The following is a 19,571-nucleotide window of genomic DNA, read 5'->3' as shown; positions in this document are numbered from 1 at the left end:
TTTCAAGAATCATACCTTGTTTCTTAAGCACAGAAATTTTGAACAGGTTCTTAGAACTTGTACAAGGATTAATTATAAAAGATATCATACAGAATAATAACTATATTATGCAGTGTAATTGTATTGAAGGGTTATGTGTCATACTGTTGCCAGCAGGATTTTCTACCATAGTGAGTAATTACAGAGCTAATTGATTTACAGTAGATTGGAATAGATAGAAGGCATTCAAACTGGAGCAGTGTCACAGTATCAGTTCCTGTGTCTGTGAAGTTATTTATAGCGATTCAGCAGCATTAAAACATGTTTATGGCATGTCAGTCTCACTCCTACCCTAAATATAAACTTTCCATTTCGTCACCCTTAAATGTTCATCTGTCCCATGAGAGAATTAAACAAAAATATATGTAGCTTAACCCTTACCATGCTGGACATGATTGATTCTGCCTTTGCGACCAGTGCATATCATGATCAGCCTGCACATCTGTTCAGTCAGATGATGATCTGCACTGTTCACCATTTAGTCAGAATCTTTTTGGTAAGCACCCCTTTAACAGTTAATGGCACTGTCCAAATGTTCATTACAGAAATTCAGCACGATAAGGGTTAAAACATGACTGAAAAATATTCTGAGTGGCATGTAAACAGTTCTTTTGTTGAATCTTTCAGTAAAAGATAACATTTTGTTCTGAAGTTTAAGATCGAATCTCATTTCAAAGAAAGTTTTGTTGTTTCTGGGAAAGAAAAAAACAACAATACTGCTTCGCTCAGCAATTTGCTTCTCATGAATTGTGATTGGAAAAAATATTATAGAGAGCTCACAGGCTTAGGAAAATGTTGACTGTTTTCTAATTTTCCTGTATTAAAATGTCTGTCAGTTCAGATTGATTGGACATGTTAGACAATTTCACTGTCATAAGATATTTAAGAAGGAACAGGATTTAAATGTTGCAGTTTATCAAAACGATGTTGACCTAAAGCAGTGTCATATTGGCTGTATGTCTCAAACTTTTAAGTTTTCATGTCCCAAAATTAGTACGTTTTCATGTCTCAAACTTGGTATGTTTTCATGTCTCAAACTTGGTATGTTTTCATGTCTCAGACTTGGTAAGTGTTCATGTCTCAAACTTGGTATGTTTTCATGTCTCAGTTTTCATGTCTCAAACTTGGTATGTTTTCATGTCTTAAACTTGGTATGTTTTCATGTCTCAAACTTGGTATGTTTTCATGTCTCAGACTTGGTAAGTTTTCATGTCTCAGACTTGGTATATTTTCATGTCTCAGTTTTCATGTCTCAAACTTGGTATGTTTTCATGTCTCAAACTTGGTATGTTTTCATGTCACAAACTTGGTATGTTTTCATGTCTCTGACTTGGTATGTTTTCATGTCTCAGACTTGGTAAAATTTCATGTCTCAAACTTGGTATGTTTTCATGTCTCAGTTTTCATGTCTCAAACTTGGTATGTTTTCATGTCTCAAACTTAGTATGTTTTTATGTCACAAACTTGGTATGTTTTCATGTCTCAGACTTGGTATGTTTTCATGTCTCAGACTTGGTAAGTTTTCATGTCTCAAACTTGGTATGTTTTCATGTCTCAGTTTTCATGTCTCAAACTTGGTATGTTTTCATGTCTCAGACTTGGTATGTTTTCATGTCTCAAACTTGGTATGTTTTCATGTCACAAACTTGGTATGTTTTCATGTCTCAGACTTGGTATGTTTTCATGTCTCAGACTTGGTAAGTTTTCATGTCTCAAACTTGGTATGTTTTCATGTCTCAGTTTTCATGTCTCAAACTTGGTATGTTTTCATGTCACAAACTTGGTATGTTTTCATGTCTCTGACTTGGTATGTTTTCATGTCTCAGACTTGGTAAGTTTTCATGTCTCAAACTTGGTATGTTTTCATGTCTCAGTTTTCATGTCTCAAACTTGGTATGTTTTCATGTCTCAGACTTGGTATGTTTTCATGTTTTAGACTTGGTATGTTTTCATGTCACAAACTTGGTATCTTTTCATGTCTCTGACTTGGTATGTTTTCATGTCTCAGACTTGGTAAGTTTTCATGTCTCAAACTTGGTATGTTTTCATGTCTCAGTTTTCATGACGCAAACTTGGTATGTTTTCATGTCTCAGACTTGGTATGTTTTCTTGTCTCAGACTTGGTATGTTTTTATGTCTCAGACTTGGTTAGTTTTTATGTCTCAAACTTGGTATGTTTTTATGTCTCAGTTTTCATGTCTCAAACTTGGTATGTTTTCATGTCTCAAACTTGGTATTTTTTCATGTCTCAGACCTGATACGTTTTCATGTCTCAAACTTGGTATGTTTTCATGTCTCAAACTTGTTATGTTTTCATGTCTCAAACTTGGTACGTTTTCATGTCTTGGTACGTTTTCATGTCTCAAACTTGGTAAGTTTCCATGTCTCAAACTTGGTAAGTTTCCATGTCTCAGACTTGGTAAGTTTTCATATCTCATACTCAAGGTAAATTTACATGTCTTAAACTTGAAGTTGTCATGTCATGATACAATAAATAGTACTTGTGTTATTAACTTCTTCCTTCTTGGAAAAATAGCATCAAACATTGTTCTCTTGAACTGTGTTCTCCTTAGTATTGTAATACTGTAAAATCATTTAATTTCGTGGGCATGAAATTTCGTGGTTTTGATCAAAACGGCAATTTCATGGGGATATGAATTCGTGGATTTCCACTTTTGAACATAAAATGAATGGGAATTATACATGTTCGTTGGGATTAAATTTCGTGGATTGACTCAACCACGAAATCCACGAAAATTAGTCCCGAATATTAATGATTTCACAGTATTCTGCCATGCTGTGGGATCATGGAGTCCATTTGATGTGTTTTATTTAATGACAGGGTTATGCTTTTGTCAGTACTTAGGGGAATGAGAGGTGTTACAAATAAATGAATAGACACAGTTAAACCCGAGTCTGATAAAAAATTTTTGCTTGGCTGCCTTCTATACTTGCAGAGTAGTTTCTTATAGATTTTATTCCCTGAAGTCTAACTTGTCTGGTTCCAGCAAATTTTATATTGTTAAATCATTTCATTTTGTGGGCATGGAATATTGTGACTTTTGCCAAAAAAGGCTATTTCATAGGAATATGAATTAACCCTTATCATGCTGGACACGATTGATTCCACCTTTGCGACCAGTGTAGATCATGATCAGCCTGCACATCCTTGCAGTCTGATCAAGATCTGCACTGTTCGCCTTTCAGTCAGTATCTTTTTGGTAATCACCCCTTTTAATAGTTAATGGTACTGTCAAAATTGGAAGATGGACAAGTTTATTATAGAAATTTAGCAAGGTATTCGGGTTAAAGGGTATTCAACTTTTAAAGATAATATAAATAGGAATTTATTTGTTCATCAAGATAAGATTTTGGTCTGCACTGTTCGCTATTCAGTCAGTAAATATTCAGTGAACACCCCTTTGAATAAGAAGTGGCACAGCCAAAATTGAATCTTGGACAAGTCCACTTTAAAAATTTGGCAGGATAAAGGTTAATGTACTCAATTTTGTGGTGCATCAGTCTACAAAATTAAATCTCAACAGACAAATTTCCATTTGTATTCTCTTCAAAGAAGTGGACACAGAGGTAAAAATGTCTTAACAACAAAACCAGGGGTGTCGAGTTTAAGCTCCCCTCCTCCAGCTGAATTCAATAACAGATAAGAGTCATGTGTACTGGTGCTTTACCACTGGCATGATTAACCTTTACCCTGCTAAATTTCTATAATGAACTCATCCATCTTCCAATTTTGACAGTACCATTAACTGTTAAAAGGGGTGCATACCAAAAAGATACTGGCTGAATAGCGAACAGTGAAGACCAGAGACAAAATCACTTACCACCAGCAGGGTAAAGGTTAAGAACCAGTAAAGCTTCATGGATTGGAACTGCTTCACAATGTTTGATTACATGATATATTTTATAATCAAATCTAGTATCAGAATATGTTCTTACATTGAATCAATACATGTAGCATGTTATATAACTATAGCATACATCAACTGTATTAATAATCTATTACAAGAGAACGCATACAAGTTACGAATACATATTTTATAAGAAAAATTTTCGGACATGTTGACAATCAATTGTTCTAGTGCTAAATGAACTGACCACGCTATGTGAGGAAACAGTTGCTCACCAGAGTGCGAAACTAAAGCCGTGTCTTAGTCCACGAGGGAAGGTAAAAGCAGAATAAATTTTCTTTTAATTCACCTCATCTAGACACAGAAAATGATACTACTTTTCAAGAGGTGTAAAAACCTAAATCAGTGAATTCATTTAATGTACTGTGAAGTCATTAATATTCGTGGGGGATTAATTTTCGTGGATTTCGTGGTTGAGTCAATCCATGAAATTTAATCCTAACGAACAAGTAAAATTCCATTCATTTTATTGTACCCCCCCCCCCCCCGACAACAAATTTGTAAGGGAGGGTATACTGGTTTCAGGTTGTCTGTCTGTAGACACAATCTTGTGCGCACCATCTCTCCTCATCCCCTTGACACAATTCAATGAAACTTCACACAAGTGATCAGTAACAACAGTAGTTGTGCATGGGGCATGTTAGGTTCTTTCAGGAAAAAAATTGCAGAGTTACGGGACTTTGTTTTTTGTTACTATACTATATACATAGACACAATCTTGTGCGTACCATCTCTCCTAATCCCCTTGACACAATTTAATGAAACTTCACACAAGTGATCAGTAACAACAGTAGTTGTGCATGGGACATGTTAGGTTCTTTCAGAAAATTTTTTGCAGAGTTACGGGACTTTGTTTTTTGTTACTATACTATATACATAGACACAATCTTGTGCGCACTATCTCTCCTCAACCCCTTGACACAATTTAATGAAACTTCACGCAAGTGATCAGTAACAACAGTAGTTGTGCATGGGCATGTTAGGTTCTTTCAACAACAAAAATTGCAGAGTTATAGGACTTTGTTTCTTGTTAACATACTATGTACATACAGTCTGCATATGCAATCTTGTGCGCATCTAATCTTCCGAACTCTTGCACACAATTTAATGAAACTTCACACAAGTGATCAGTACCAACCTTAGTTGTGCATGGTGCATGTTACGTTCTTTTAGATTTTATTCTGCATAGTTATGGGACTTTGTTTTTTGTTACTATACTGTATACATACAGTCTATATACATACAGTCCACATAATTATGCAATCTTGTGTGCATCAAATTGCAATGTACTGTGTCAGTGCATGCAGGGGGTACATTCATCACCTTTAGTGATAGCACTAGTGTTCAAAAGTTGAAATCCACGAATTCATATCCCCACGAAATTGCTGCTTTGACCAAAACCACGAAATTTCATGCCCACGAAATTAAATGATTTTACAGTATATTCACACCATTTGACTAAACATGCTTAATTCTGCCTTTTGAAACAACATTTGAAAATTAATGCTTTGTAGAAAATGAAATAACAACTATTGATGTGGAATATTGCAAACAAAAAATCTGAAATTATCTCAATTTTCAAAGGTCTCAGATCAAGCGTATATGATGTTTTAATGAAAGTATCAGCTTTAATAGAAATGAACATTCTCTCAGGAGGCTTGCAATCTGAGTGTAATAGATCACAGTTTTATTTTGAACTCTTGGCGAGAAGCATGTCTCAGACCCCATAGCAACTGTGCAAGAAAATTAATGCTGACTCGGATAAATTAATTTAAGTCGTCTGAATTCAATTATTTGATTTTATTCCCAATTTGGAAGACAGATTTTCTAGCAGTCATGCATAAGTCATAGAGTGTATGTAACAAAAGTTGTAAAAATCTGTCTTTAGAAACAATTTAAAGATCAATAAAAAATTCATGTATTAACTAAATTGAATTATTATGTCTGGGGGAGACATATTGTTTTTGCCCTGTCCGTCTGTCACACTTCATTTCCGATCAATAAATGGAGAACCATTTGATCTAGAACCTTCAAACTTCATAGGGTGGCAGGGCTTATGGAGTAGACTACCCCCATTGTTTTTGGGGTCACTCCATCAAAGGTCAAGGTAACAGGGGCCTGAACATGGAAAACCATTTCCGATCATTAACTGGAGAACCACTTGACCCAGAATGTTGAAACTTCATTGGATGATTGATCATGCAGAGTAGATGACCCATTAGGGATTTTTCTAGAGCGGAATAGCAGGGCGCTGTGCCCTGCCCTTTTTTAGCGGCGCCCTTCTGTCCGAATTGCTGCCCTTTTGCCTTTCTTCAGTGCCCTTTTGCCATTTTAGCACCGCCCCTTTGAACTACCTGCCAATCAGCTGTCAAAATAGCAGACGGCCCAAATAACTGTCAGTCGACATGCAGATATGACCCTCGCCGACTACACACAGGTGCTGTGTATTTGCCCGAGGCGTGTATGCAGAATAATGGAAATTAAAACTATTAAAAGATGATGACCGACTGAATCGTAACAAACAACAATTAAAGAGATCTGCAATCAAAGCAAACTGCAAAACAGAATAAAAAGGGAGAAAAAAAAATAAATGGCCAGTAATTATCGGCAATTAGTGTGACACCTCATGTCAGTATTGTTGTTCACAGTTTGATCTCAGTTGAAGATAATACTCGATCTTTAATTAGTATCATAATATCTATGATTTTTTTTTATATATTTCTTTCATCAAAATAGTATTAAATTTATATGAAATTAAAATTGTTTAAGAAAAAAAACCCCTACTCGATCTTTAACGGAACGTAACGGCAATCTTAGATTTAGCGTAGACAGTTAGCTCAGAGAGTAGTTTCCCTTTACCGAATTGGCGAAAATCGTAAATAAATTTATTTCGAAGTTGGAAAATCGTCTATACCCGTGTATACTACGCACTCACGATTCGGGGGGTGGGGAGGGCGTCCTGGGGGTCAAAAATCTGCGGGTTTTACACGAGTATCAACGGTATGTTCAGTAATATAATGAATGTATAATGACATTTATTGAAAATGTATTCAGATTTGCACTAGAAGAAACGAGTGCAATGAATTTGAATGAAAAAAACAACAACATTATTCCTGTTTGTTTGTATAACATGCTTATCAATAATGAAAATAGTGAATTTTAGCTTCATGAAAATATATGATTATATATAATATTTTCAATGAATTATTGGATTATAAGAATGAACTGAAAATATCAGATTTTTTTATCGAATGAAAATTTTTAGATATATATTTTTTCACTGGTACAGAACAAGGAAACAGATCAAATTGGAAAGACATCGAATAACAAGAAAATGTGTTTGTTTCACAATAGAAGTCATGTCAACTAAAAATGAAACTTTCATTTGTCAAAATACAGCAGCTTGTGTTCACCCCATGAAAATTATTTCAATCTTACACTGAAACAAACAGATATCTTCTTCATAATTATTTGTCATAGGAAATTTCTTGAGGCATTTTGCAGGATATTGTTAAGAAACAAGAAAAAACAAATTCACTGTTAAGAGTTTTTTGCTTAAAATTGTTTTTGCAGTTCACAATTGTCATATTTCATTATAACTGCAAAAAAATAATAGTGTAAGATCCCATTTTCTTCTCTCCTACATTCATTGTGCATTTTTAAATTGAAAGATGGACAAGTTCATTATAGAAATTTAGCACGGTTAGGGTTAAATTTGTTTTGTAAGGTGAGCAACTATGGGCTTTATGGTTGTGTTTATACGCCCGAAGGGACGTATTATGTTATGATGCTGGTGTCCGTCTGTCCATCCGTCCATGCTCACATTTGCATACTTAGGTGGCTATAGGAACAATAGGTAACTGTACTTCTTCTTTGATGTCATTCATTCCGTAAGGCTTTTATGTGGCTATTTTTCTCTTACATGGCTAAAAGAACAATAGAGAGAACAAAAGAGTAGCCACATAAGTATCCATATGTAGGAACGTCCGTCCGTCTGTCCATTAGCAATTTCGTGTCCGCTCTGTAACTCTTGAACCCCTTGAAGGATTTCAAGGAAACTTTACACAAATGTTCACCACACCGAGACGATGTGCAGAGCGCATGTTTAGGATGTCTCGCTTCAATGTCAAGGTCACACTTAGGAGTCAAAGGTCATATCAGTTGTTTCGTGTCCGCCCTGTAACTCTTGAACCCCTTGAAGGATTTCAAAGAAACTTGACACAAATGTTCACCACACCAAGACGATGTGCAAAGCGCATGTTCCGGATGACTTGCTTCAAGGTCAAGGTCACACTTAGGGGTCAAAAGTCATATCAATTTGTTTTGTGTCCACTCTGTAACTCTTGAACTGCTGGAAGGATTTCAAAGAAACTTGGCAGAAATGTTCACCACATTGTAACGATGTGCAGAGCGCATGTTCCGGATGACTCGCTTCAAGGTCAAGGTCACACTTAAGGGTCAAAGGTCATATATGACTTTGCTTTGTGTATATTTTTCTGCATTGCAGTGCTCTTGTTTTTATTTGGCTGATCTCTTTTTTGTACTTACAATTATTTTTTTTTTTTTGAATTACTTCCCTTTTATGTTACTATAAATAGCTTATTTTAAAACTTTTCATTATTGGCCGTAGGGAAAAACCGAGACCACTTTTCTGTGGTACAACATGGATGGTACCTCCAATTTTAAGGTGTATTTTTACATACCTGTACCTGATAAGGATTTTTTTGTAGACATTGAATATTTTTTTGTGGACTTAGATTTGTTTTTTGAAGTTTTCCTTTTGTTGTTCCAGTCCTTTGGGGCTACAACAGTCAAGTTCTTAAAATGTTGCTCCCATCCTATGATGTAAGCCTTGGGGCGTACATTGCCCCGCTTGGCAGCGCCCTTGTTTATTTCAGTGAGATAATACAATTAAACTCAAAATTACAAATAAATTTGACATTTTCTTGTTAGCTTGACTATTTGAAGAATAGTCTAGCTATTCTACTCACCCTGGTGTCGGCGTCGGTTAAAATTTTGCATGCAAGTACATATGACTATCATTTAAAAGCATATAGCTTTGAAACTTATTTGTTTCTTTTTCTAGGTCAATTACCAACCTCACTGGACCAAGTCCCATAATTCTGACATGTATTTTGGGCCTAACCCTAACCCTAACCCTTTTGGACTTAGAAAATTCTGGTTAAAGTTTTACATGCAAGTTCCTATCTCCAAAACTGATGCAGATATTGAATTGAAACTTCACATGTCTCTTCGGGGTTATGAAAGTAGGTGAAAGCATCAAGTCCCATAACTTTGACATGCAGTTTGGCCAAATTATGCCCCCTTTTGGACTTTCTGGTTAAAGTTTTGTGTGCAAGTACATATAGCTATATATTACTTAAAGGCATATAGATCTGAAATTTCTTTTTTCTTTTTCTAGATCAATTACCAACCTCACTTGGTCAAGTCCCATAACTCTGACATGTGTTTTGGGCAAATTATGCCCCCTTTTGGAATTCTGGTTGAAGTTTTGCATCTGCAAAACAAATGCAGATATTAAATTGAAACTTCACATGTGTCTTCGGGGTTATAAAACTAGTTGATTGCATCAAGTCTCATAACTCTGACTTGTATTTTGGGCAAATTATGCCCCCTTTTGTACTTAGAAAACTTCTTGTTAAAGTTTTGGTTGAAACTCTATTGATATTTTAACATTAGATTAATATTCCTGCTTCTGTGACAACAATTCGAATAGTCGAGCACTGGCTGTCTTACGGACAGCTCTTGTTTTCAGACACGATGACATTAATAAGGTTCTTGTCATAGAACATAATGTAACAGGATATCAAAAAGTAATCTGTAAGTCTTGGTAGATCAGTAGGCAGTTTGAATCAATGAAAAAAATGATATATTTGCATAAATATCCAATATTTAATCTTCAAACTTGTCAGATTGGAGCCGTGTTTCTCTCTTTGAGGATGTTTTGTTATCAAAATGTTAATTTCTCAGAAACCTAGATGTGACTTGAAAATAAATTAGGTCTGTAAGTAGTATATATAACTGTAATTTCTTAATATTTGGGTTATTGGAAAACAAGGCTGCATTATTAAAAAAAAATCTGCAACATACCGATGGAACGTTAAGTGGAAAACTTGTAAAGTGGAAAACTTGTTACTAAAGTAACAAAACATGTCCCTTTGTAAAACAGTTGATTGGTATGCGTAAATTTTTCATGAAGCTGTAATCAACATGGGGTCATGGGTTTGAACCCCACTGGGGTCACGACCACACATTGTGATGCCACTGTGTGTGTGACTGCTGGTTTTCAGGGGGCTACTGTCATCATAGTCAAGCTTAAATAAATATGAAAATACAATAAACTATACTAATAATTATCTCAGTAAGAGAATGGTGACCTTTTACGAAGAGCTGAGCTTCCATTTTCTTGAAAGTGTCTAAAGATAGCAGGAAATAATAGAAATCACATTTTATAAACTTTCGAGTCTTCAAGATGGGCTTATAGGTACTGAGAGATACAATTATTTAAAAAAAAAAAATGTTGCTTTTTCGCTGAAGGTCCCCAGTTTTAAGAAGTTTTTTTTTTACCATCAAAAATATGCATACAGTGATAGGAAATGGGGGGCACCAGTGTCCTATGGACACATATTATCTTATTTGATATAAAATGACCCAATCACTTAACCAGGAAAATATTGATATTTACTGGCAGTTAATTGTAGAAACAACAAAATGTGTTAGTCTGTATTAACCATAAATAATAAACATGTTTATCTCTATCTGCTGAACTGTCATATTTTACTATGACATACAATGCTTTGGGATTCTAAATTGTTGCCTATAAATACAATGTAAACTGTTTGGGATTTTATATTTGATAAGAGGACGTGACATTTTCCCCAGTAAACGTGATTTAGATGGATAACTGCTATTTTCAAATACAAATTTTTTTTTTTTTTTTTTTTTGCCAGATTAGCAGTTTTTTCAGTTAACCTTTAGCCTGCTGGCGGCAACTGATTTTGCCTTTGCTACCAGTGCTGACCACTGTTCACTATTCAGTCAGTAAATTTTCAGTGAACACCCTTTTGAATAATAAATGGAATGATGGATCAGTCCAATTTAGGCTTAAAAAAAAAAATTCTTTGTTTCCGGTAACATGTTAAAGAAAATAATAGGGTAGGTAGGTCGGAAATTTTTATTTTTTTAATTTTTTTTTATTAAGGGAGATTTTTCGGAAATTATTTTTATGTCAAAAAATGAATACAAATAAGGGGGTTATGTCTTTAGAGCATCAGTAAGTTGATTTCTAACATCACTGGCCATGTTTAAAGCATAAAAAGTACAGTTTTGCAACTTTTTGTTAAAAAGTTGAAAAAAATATTCTCCAAAGCCATAAAAACATTTAGGGTCGGGCCAAAAATTTAGGATAGGTTGGGATACTGGAAACAAACATTTTTTTACGCCTTAGAAATTTAGGGTTGTTATCTGTGATCAGATCAGAGATACATTGAGTCAGGTTATTGAAATAGTGATGCGTTCCAAAAAAGGAAAAATTAATTAAAGAGTAGCACGGAACATGCATATGAATTAGCACAGTTAATTCTGACGGTTGTAAAGGTCTTGTTTTTATTTTGACAAAGCCTTGCAGTCGGCTAACAGAGAGCTCTTTCTACGAATTGGTGCAGTTACTGAGTTTCTTTGATATGTATTTTATGCAATCAGTTCAAGACGTGGAGATTGTTTTTATTTACTTTTGTTGTCTTAATTCAGTTTACTAGAACGCTATTGATTTGAACAAGATTACCGTACCAGTCGGACATAAGACGTTCTGTTCCAATAATCAAGGCGTTCTTGAAACAACTGCAGCAATTCGAAGGCACTTATTTACAATTGGTACAGATTGAGAGATTTCTTCCGAACAAAGAGTAAATCTGGCTTGATGTGATTTCAGGCTAAATGAATTTGTTGCAGAATTTGTTGTATTGGAACATATGATTGCGGCCATTGGGGCAATATGTTTCCCTGAGCAATAATTACATAACTGATGAAGCAGTGGATGTATGCTTGGGGTTTATCACAATAATGAAATAGTTTTTCAGTTGTGTTGATCTTTTGTATTTCCAGACAGTGTTAGCTTACCAAAATTTCACAAAATATAAAACGGTCTTGTGAGATGAAGTTTTTTTTTATTTCTCTAAAAAGAGTCCTTTCCCAAACTCTAATTGTACCCCCGACAACAAAGTTTTAAGGGGGGGTATACTGGTTTCAGGTTGTCTGTCTGTCTGTCGGTCTGTCTGTCTCTCCGTCTGTCTGTCTGTCTGTCCGTCTGTCCGTAGACGCAATCTTGTGCGCTCCATCTCTCCTAATCCCCCAGACAGAATTTAATGAAACTTCACACAAGTGATCAGTACCAACAGTAGTTGTGCATGGGGCATGTTAGGTTCTTTTAGAAAAAAAATTTGCAGAGTTATGGGACTTTGTTTTTTTGTTACTATACTATATACATAGACACAATCTTGTGCGCACCATCTCTCCTCATCCCCTTGACACAATTTAATGAAACTTCACACAAGTGATCAGTACCAACAGTAGTTGTGCATGGGGCATGTTAGGTTCTTTTAGAAAAAAAATTTGCAGAGTTATGGGACTTTGTTTTTTTGTTACTATACTATATACATAGACACAATCTTGTGCGCACCATCTCTCCTCATCCCCTTGATATATTTAATGAAACTTCACACAAGTGATCAGTAACAACAGTAGTTGTGCATGGGGCATGTTAGGTTCTTTCAGAAAAAAAATTTGCAGAGTTATGGGACTTTGTTTTTTTTGTTACTATACTATATACATAGACACAATCTTGTGCGCACCATCTCTCCTCATCCCCTTGACACAATTTAATGAAACTTCACACAAGTGATCAGTGTCAACAGTAGTTGTGCATGGGGCATGTTAGGTTCTTTCAGCGACAAAAATTGCAGAGTTATGGGACTTTGTTTCTCGTTAACATACTATGTACATACAGTCTGCATATGCAATCTTGTGCATGCCTAATCTACCAAACCCTTACACACAATTTAATGAAACTTCACACAAGTGATCAGTACCAACCCTAGTTGTGCATGGTGCATGTTACATTCTTTTAGATAAATATTCTGCATAGTTATGGGACTTTGTTTTTTGTTACTTTACTGTATACATACAGTCTATATACATACAGTCCACGTAATTATGCAATCTTGTGTGCGTCAAATTTCAATGTACTGTGTCAGTGCATGCGGGGGGTACATTCATCACCTTTAGTGATAGCTCTAATTTCAGTAACTTTTATAGAAAACTATCAGCTTACATAAAGATTGAGTAATAAGGTTATTCAACTGAGCTTTTGCAAGGACTACTTTTTTCAGAAATGCTAAAAAATATATAAAAATGAGCAAAGAAGTATGATTCCCTAGTTGTACAGCAATCAGCACTTGGTTTGTTCTTCCAGAATTTTGCAATAATTATCTCCCATGAAAATACTTGCAGCCATTTTTTGGGACATAGTTCTAGATATCTAGAGATAATTTACAAAACTAGCAAAGTAATTGTAAAGGATTAACCCTTATCATACTGGACACGATCGAATCTGCCTTTGCGACCAGTGTAGATCATGATCAGCCTGCACATCCCTGCAGTCTGATCACGATCTGCACTGTTCGCTATTCAGTCAGTATATTTTTTGTAAACACCCCTTTTAACAGTTATTGGTACTGTCCAAATTGAATGGACAAGTTTATTTTAGTAATTTAGCAGGGTAAGTATTAAGGACACTTGTGATATTCCTTCACTCATGCAAAGATTACATAATGTAGCAACAATTCAAGAAAATATTTTTATCAGTAAACAGAATTTCCTAGCATTCTGATAAATTCTTGTCTGATCTGTAGCAGATTTCCTGTCACGAATGACTCTCAAAATGGCAGCCAGGGCAGATAACCTGTGCTGTTTGCAAGTTTCTGTAGTGTATACTTAATATTTGAATATTTATAGTTTTGCTTTTGCAAATATTTGATAACTAGAATTGTGAGTCCCAAACTCAAAGCAGTCGTAATACTCGTATGTATCATAGCTACATCATGAAATGAAACCAACTGTAAGGTGTGAATATATTTTTCAATTTGGTACGTACTTAGATATCAAGTCAAGTACCTGTAAATGACAGTCATGAGGGTGGTCACGGTGAACAGTTGATACACATGAGCAACTTCACTTAAACAGCTGTGACTTTTCTAAGAAAGGATTTCCACTTGATATATTTCAGTGATATTTGGCATGTATGCAGACGAGACATTCACCGTTATCAATAAAGACGAGATGGACCGAAAGATTGTTACAACAGAAGACCATGTTCCACCATCACTTTCTCAGCTGTTTGCGCAGGTATGAAAGCTTCACATTATGTCTTGGTTATTGGTTCATTGTTAGGCTAGATGCCAGTGCATAGTATTGGAGTTATTGCCCCTGATTTGGTTGAAGAAGATCATTTTTGCCAGGACTGTTTTCATAGTACATACATGCATATATATATATATATTTTTTTTTTGCAAACATATCAAGTGGATATTTCTCTGGAGGGGGCCTCTGCAACTGAGTGGTTAAGGTTGCTAACATCGAAGCACTAACCCGTCACCACTGCGGATTCAAAACCTTGATTGCGATGTAGAAATCTTTTGTGTGGAGGAAGCCATCTAGCTGGCTGACAGAAGGCTGGTAGATCAATTGGGTAGTTTTCCTTTAATGAAATGATGCCCAGAAAGGCACTTGTGGTCTTCCAGCGGGCTCCACCATCAAAAGCCGGGAAGTTGCTATATATATATATATATATATATATATATATATATCTGGTATATTATTGTGTTCATGTAATGTTAAACCCGTATCCCACCCCTACCATCCCTGCCCCACATGCAAAAATGAGTAAAGTGTATGGGTTAATAATAATATTTTCAATGTTTCTATTCACTAATGTGAAACAGTAATTATAATCGGCTCTAATTGATTACATTTTGTTCAAGTCTTCACATAGAATAAATATGGGTAGATCATACTTAAAATACAGATATAAGCTAGATGTCAGTGTATATATTGATGACCTTTCACAGGGGATAACAATTCATTGAATTTGCTCGTTCAGTTTCATTGTAGCCGTCTTGATAACAGAAATTAGAGAACAGACTTTGTGGGTAGTCTAAGCTATATAATTCTTAGAAATGCAGCAGTATTAAGTTACTTATAAATGCAGGATTTATTGCTATAGACAAGACTCAAGACATACAATTTCTCAGTTTTATAAATATTTCAGCAGAAAATCTGTTACTGTAAAATCATTTAATTTTATGGGCATGAAATTTCATGGTTTTGGTCAAAACGGCAATTTTGGGGGGATGTGAATTCGTGGATTTCAACTTTTGAACATGAATGGGAATTTTACTTTTTCATTGGAATTAAATTTCATGGATTGACTCAACCACGAAATCCACGGAAATTAGTCCCCCACGAATATTAATGATTTCACAGTATTATGAAGAATGTACCATAGGCTCATTAAACTATTAAAAGCGATAATATTTGAATATTTTACAGTTATTTGTAATTATGTCTCCCCCCACATATTGTTTTTGCCCTGTCCGTCCGTCCAGCCGTCCGTCAGTACATCACACTTCATTTCCGATCAATAACTGGAGAACCATTTGACCTAGAACCTTCAAACTTCATAGGATGGCAGGGCTTATGGAGTAGATGACCCCTATTGTTTTTGGGGTCACTCCATCAAAGGTCAAGGTCACAGGGGCTTGAACATTGAAAACCATTTCCGATCAATAACTTGAGAACCACTTGACCCAGAATGTTGAAACTTCATACGATGATTGGTCATGCAGAGTAGATGACGCCTATTGACTTTGGATTCACTCTGTTAAAGGTCAAGGTCACAGGGGCCTGAACATGGAAAACCATTTCAGATCAATAACTTGAGAACCACTTGACCCAGAATGTTGAAACTTATAGGATGATTGGACTTGCAGAGTAGATGACCCCTATTGATTTTTGGGTCACTTTATTAAAGGTCAAGGTCACAGGGGCCTGAACATGTAAAATCATTTCCGGTCAGTAACTTGAGAACCACTTGACCCAGAATGTTGAAACTTCATAGGATGATTGATCATGCAGAGTAGATGACCTCTGTTGACTTTGGAGTCACTCTATTTAAGGTCAAGGTCGCAGTGGACAGAAAATGGAAATCCATTTCTGGTCAATAACTTGAGAACCATTTGACCTAGAACCTTCAAACTTTCCAATCAATAACTTGAGAACCACTAGGTCCAGAATGTTGAAACTTAATGGGATGACTGGACATGCCAAGTAGATGACCTCTATTGCAGCCAACCATCAGTGTCTCTTTGACTTTCACTCCTGTACCCTATTGACTTCTTGCCTATACGACTATGCATTGAGGGAGACATGCGCTTTCCTACAAAAGCATCTTCTAGTTACCGGTGCTTATTTTACCTCCTCGTACAAACCTTAAAATGCTGAGTGCCAAGCAAGGAAGCTACCCGTACCATTTTTTCACATCTTTGGTATGACATGGCCAGGGATTGAACCCGAGATTTCTTGCACTGAAAGCGGACACTTTACCACTGAGCTGTTGAGGCACTTATGGTTGAACAGACTGTGCCAATTGATATAGACTGTAAACTTTTTGTTTTGGAGACTGCTGGAATGACAAAATACTGACTGCGATATATCAAAGAAAAAACAGTGATAGAAATAGCCAATTAAATGCTGATTATTGGGCCCAGAATTTTCATTAGTGAGAAAATTCTGCTGTACAGAATCACACCTTACATGCATCTGTTAAAATTTTCACGAGTATTGGAACTTAAATTCGAACCCTGAATGAATAAGCTGGTTTGTTGGAACATAAAGCAAGTGTAAAATCGTCGTCTTGCAATATCGTGAAATTTGCTACCAGCTGTTATCTTATTTCAAGAAGGTTTAAAACTGCTTGATAATAGTTCAGTCACTGGCAGGTCAAATTGACTAAAGAAATATCTGAAAATCTGATACATAAAGGATATAAAATGAATGTATTTTTATTACTTTTATTAAACCTGTTGAGTGGAAAATTATATTTTGCGACCCTCTAGCAAGCATTATGTTTCATTGAATGAGTTCAGTAATTTCGTCTGAAAAAAACACATATTTTATTATACATAGAATTAAATTTTGTGAGCTTCTTTAAGAATGGTAATATTTTGCTGAACTTGTTCAGTAATTCATCTCTGAAACTGCATGATTTAACCTTTAGCCTGCTGGCAGCAAGTGATTTTGCCTTTGCAACCAGTGCAGACCAAGATCAGCCTCACACAAATTTTCATAATGGAAGTCTATGGGAAAATCACAATTTTGATAACATTTTCGCGAATAGAAATTTCTGTGCAATGTATATTTTAATGAAACTTCTCCCAGTCATAAGGTCTGTAATATGGTGAAATAAAATGCATAGGTCCGTGTGCTTGTTTTTTGTGATCGCCCTGTGCCCATCGTCCTCCGTCCGTCGTCCATCGTCGTCGTCAACAATTTGACTGTTAACACTCTAGAGGTCACATTTTTGGCCCAATCTTAATGAAACTTGGTCAGAATGTTACCCTCAATAAAATCTTGGATGAGTTCGATATTGGGTCATCTGGGGTCAAAAACTAGGTCACCAGGTCAAATTAAAGGAAAAGCTTGTTAACACTGTAGAGGCCACATTTATGACTGTATCTTCATGAAACTTGATCAGAATGTTAATCTTGATAATCTCAAGGTCCAGTTTGAATCTGGGTCATATAGGTTAAAAAAACTAGGTCACTGGGTCAAATCAAAGGAAAAGCTAGTTTACACTGTGGAGGCCGCATTTATGACCATATCTTAATGAAACTTGGTCAAAATGTTAATCTTGATGATCTATAGGTCAAGTTCAAATCTGGGTCAGGTGGGGTCAAGAACTAGGTCACTAGGTCAAATCAAAGGAAAAGCTTATTAACACTCTAGAGGCTACATTTATGACTGTATCTTCATGAAACTTAGTCAGAATGTTAAACTTAATGATCTACAGGTCAAGTTCTTATCTGGGTCAGATGGGGTCAAAAACTAGGCCACTAGGTCAAATCAAAGGAAAAGCTTGTTAACACTCTAGAGGCCACATTTATGACTGTATCTTCATGAAACTTAGTCAGAATGTTAACCTTGATGATCTTTAGGTCAAGTTCAAATCTGGGTCATGTCGGGTCAAAAACTAGGTCATCGGGTCAAATCTAAGGAAAAGCTAGTTAACACTTTAGAGGCCACATTCATGCCATATTTTAATGAAACTTGGTCAGAATGTTAATCTTGAAGATCTTTAGGTCAGTAGGTCAGGTGAGCAATACAGGGCCTTCATGGCCATCTTGTTTTGATATTTGCCCGTATTAAAGAGATGTCCACAATTCAAGCTTATTTTAAGACACTGTTTGAAATTATTTAACATGTTGAACGGTTTGATATCATATTTTATCTTTCAAAAAGAAAGAAACGTTGCCATTGAAATAAATGTACTCATATATTGCCCTTAATTCATAATAAAATGATTTTCATTTCCATGTGCCAAGTCCAGGCTTTATTCTACATTAGCTGGATAAATGACGTTCATGGCGTTACTTCGAGTTTATCAAACATGCAGAACTACCTTAAGAATGGCAATTTTTACTAGATTTAGCTTATATTGGGGGCATTATATGAATGCCAAAATTTGTCAGTTATGAATAATTTCGTCAACCATCTTTTCATGGACTGTCTATTCGTGATTTTTGTTCACCATGATTAATCAGCAGGTTACTGGTGGAAACGACTTAAAGTATACAAATGTCATGTGATGGAATATACGTACTTGATGAACTGAAGTTATATGTTTGAATCAGTGTACAAATTTAATTCCAGCGACTAGGGTCCTAACATATTATATGTACTGACTTCTCACATCAGTTTTGCAGAAAAACGACATGTGTGTATGAAAATAATATTTCTTGAAATTCTCTTGAAATTCTAGCAGTAGAGAAAAACATTTCAAGTATTTTGATGTTGTTTTTTTCTTTTACAGAATGACCAGGTTGATTATGAAATGTTCCGTGCCTGGGTGTACATGAATCCTGACGCGACAATCGTTACAAAATGGCTGCTGACAGAACCAATTTCATTCTCTCTATCTAGTGATACAGAAACACCGACTTTCTACCAAACTTTAGCGGGCGTTACACACCGTAAGTAACAAATGTAACAGAATGTAACAGTTTCATTCTGTCTAGGGACACAGAGACACTGACTTTCTACCAAACATTAGCGGGTGTTACTCACTAAGTAACAATTGTAACAAAATGGCTGCTGACAGAACCAATATTGTTCTCCTCATCTAGTGATACAGAGATGCAAGCTTTCTACCAAATTATGGCTGCGATACACACTCTAAATACCAATTGTAACAAAATTGATATTGACAGAACCAATATTATTCTAGCAGACATGATGTTGACAGAACCAATA

The 19,571-nt window shown here is 35.6% G+C and overlaps 1 protein-coding gene across 1 annotated transcript in view; it reads left to right on the top strand.

Annotated features, from left to right (window-relative positions):
- LOC123535111 (ubiquitin carboxyl-terminal hydrolase 32-like) overlaps positions 1-19,571 on the top strand; it is a 110,539-nt gene that overhangs the window by 25,220 nt on the left and 65,748 nt on the right. The window contains exons 4-5 of the mRNA XM_053518970.1: positions 14,272-14,390; positions 19,132-19,291. Coding sequence (XP_053374945.1) covers positions 14,272-14,390; positions 19,132-19,291 — 279 coding nt within the window. The remainder of the gene's footprint in view (positions 1-14,271; positions 14,391-19,131; positions 19,292-19,571) is intronic.

This window comes from Mercenaria mercenaria, chromosome 12, assembly GCF_021730395.1.
Source record: "Mercenaria mercenaria strain notata chromosome 12, MADL_Memer_1, whole genome shotgun sequence".
Lineage (NCBI taxonomy): Eukaryota > Metazoa > Mollusca > Bivalvia > Venerida > Veneridae > Mercenaria > Mercenaria mercenaria.
This window is presented reverse-complemented; position numbering and strand designations above follow the sequence as displayed.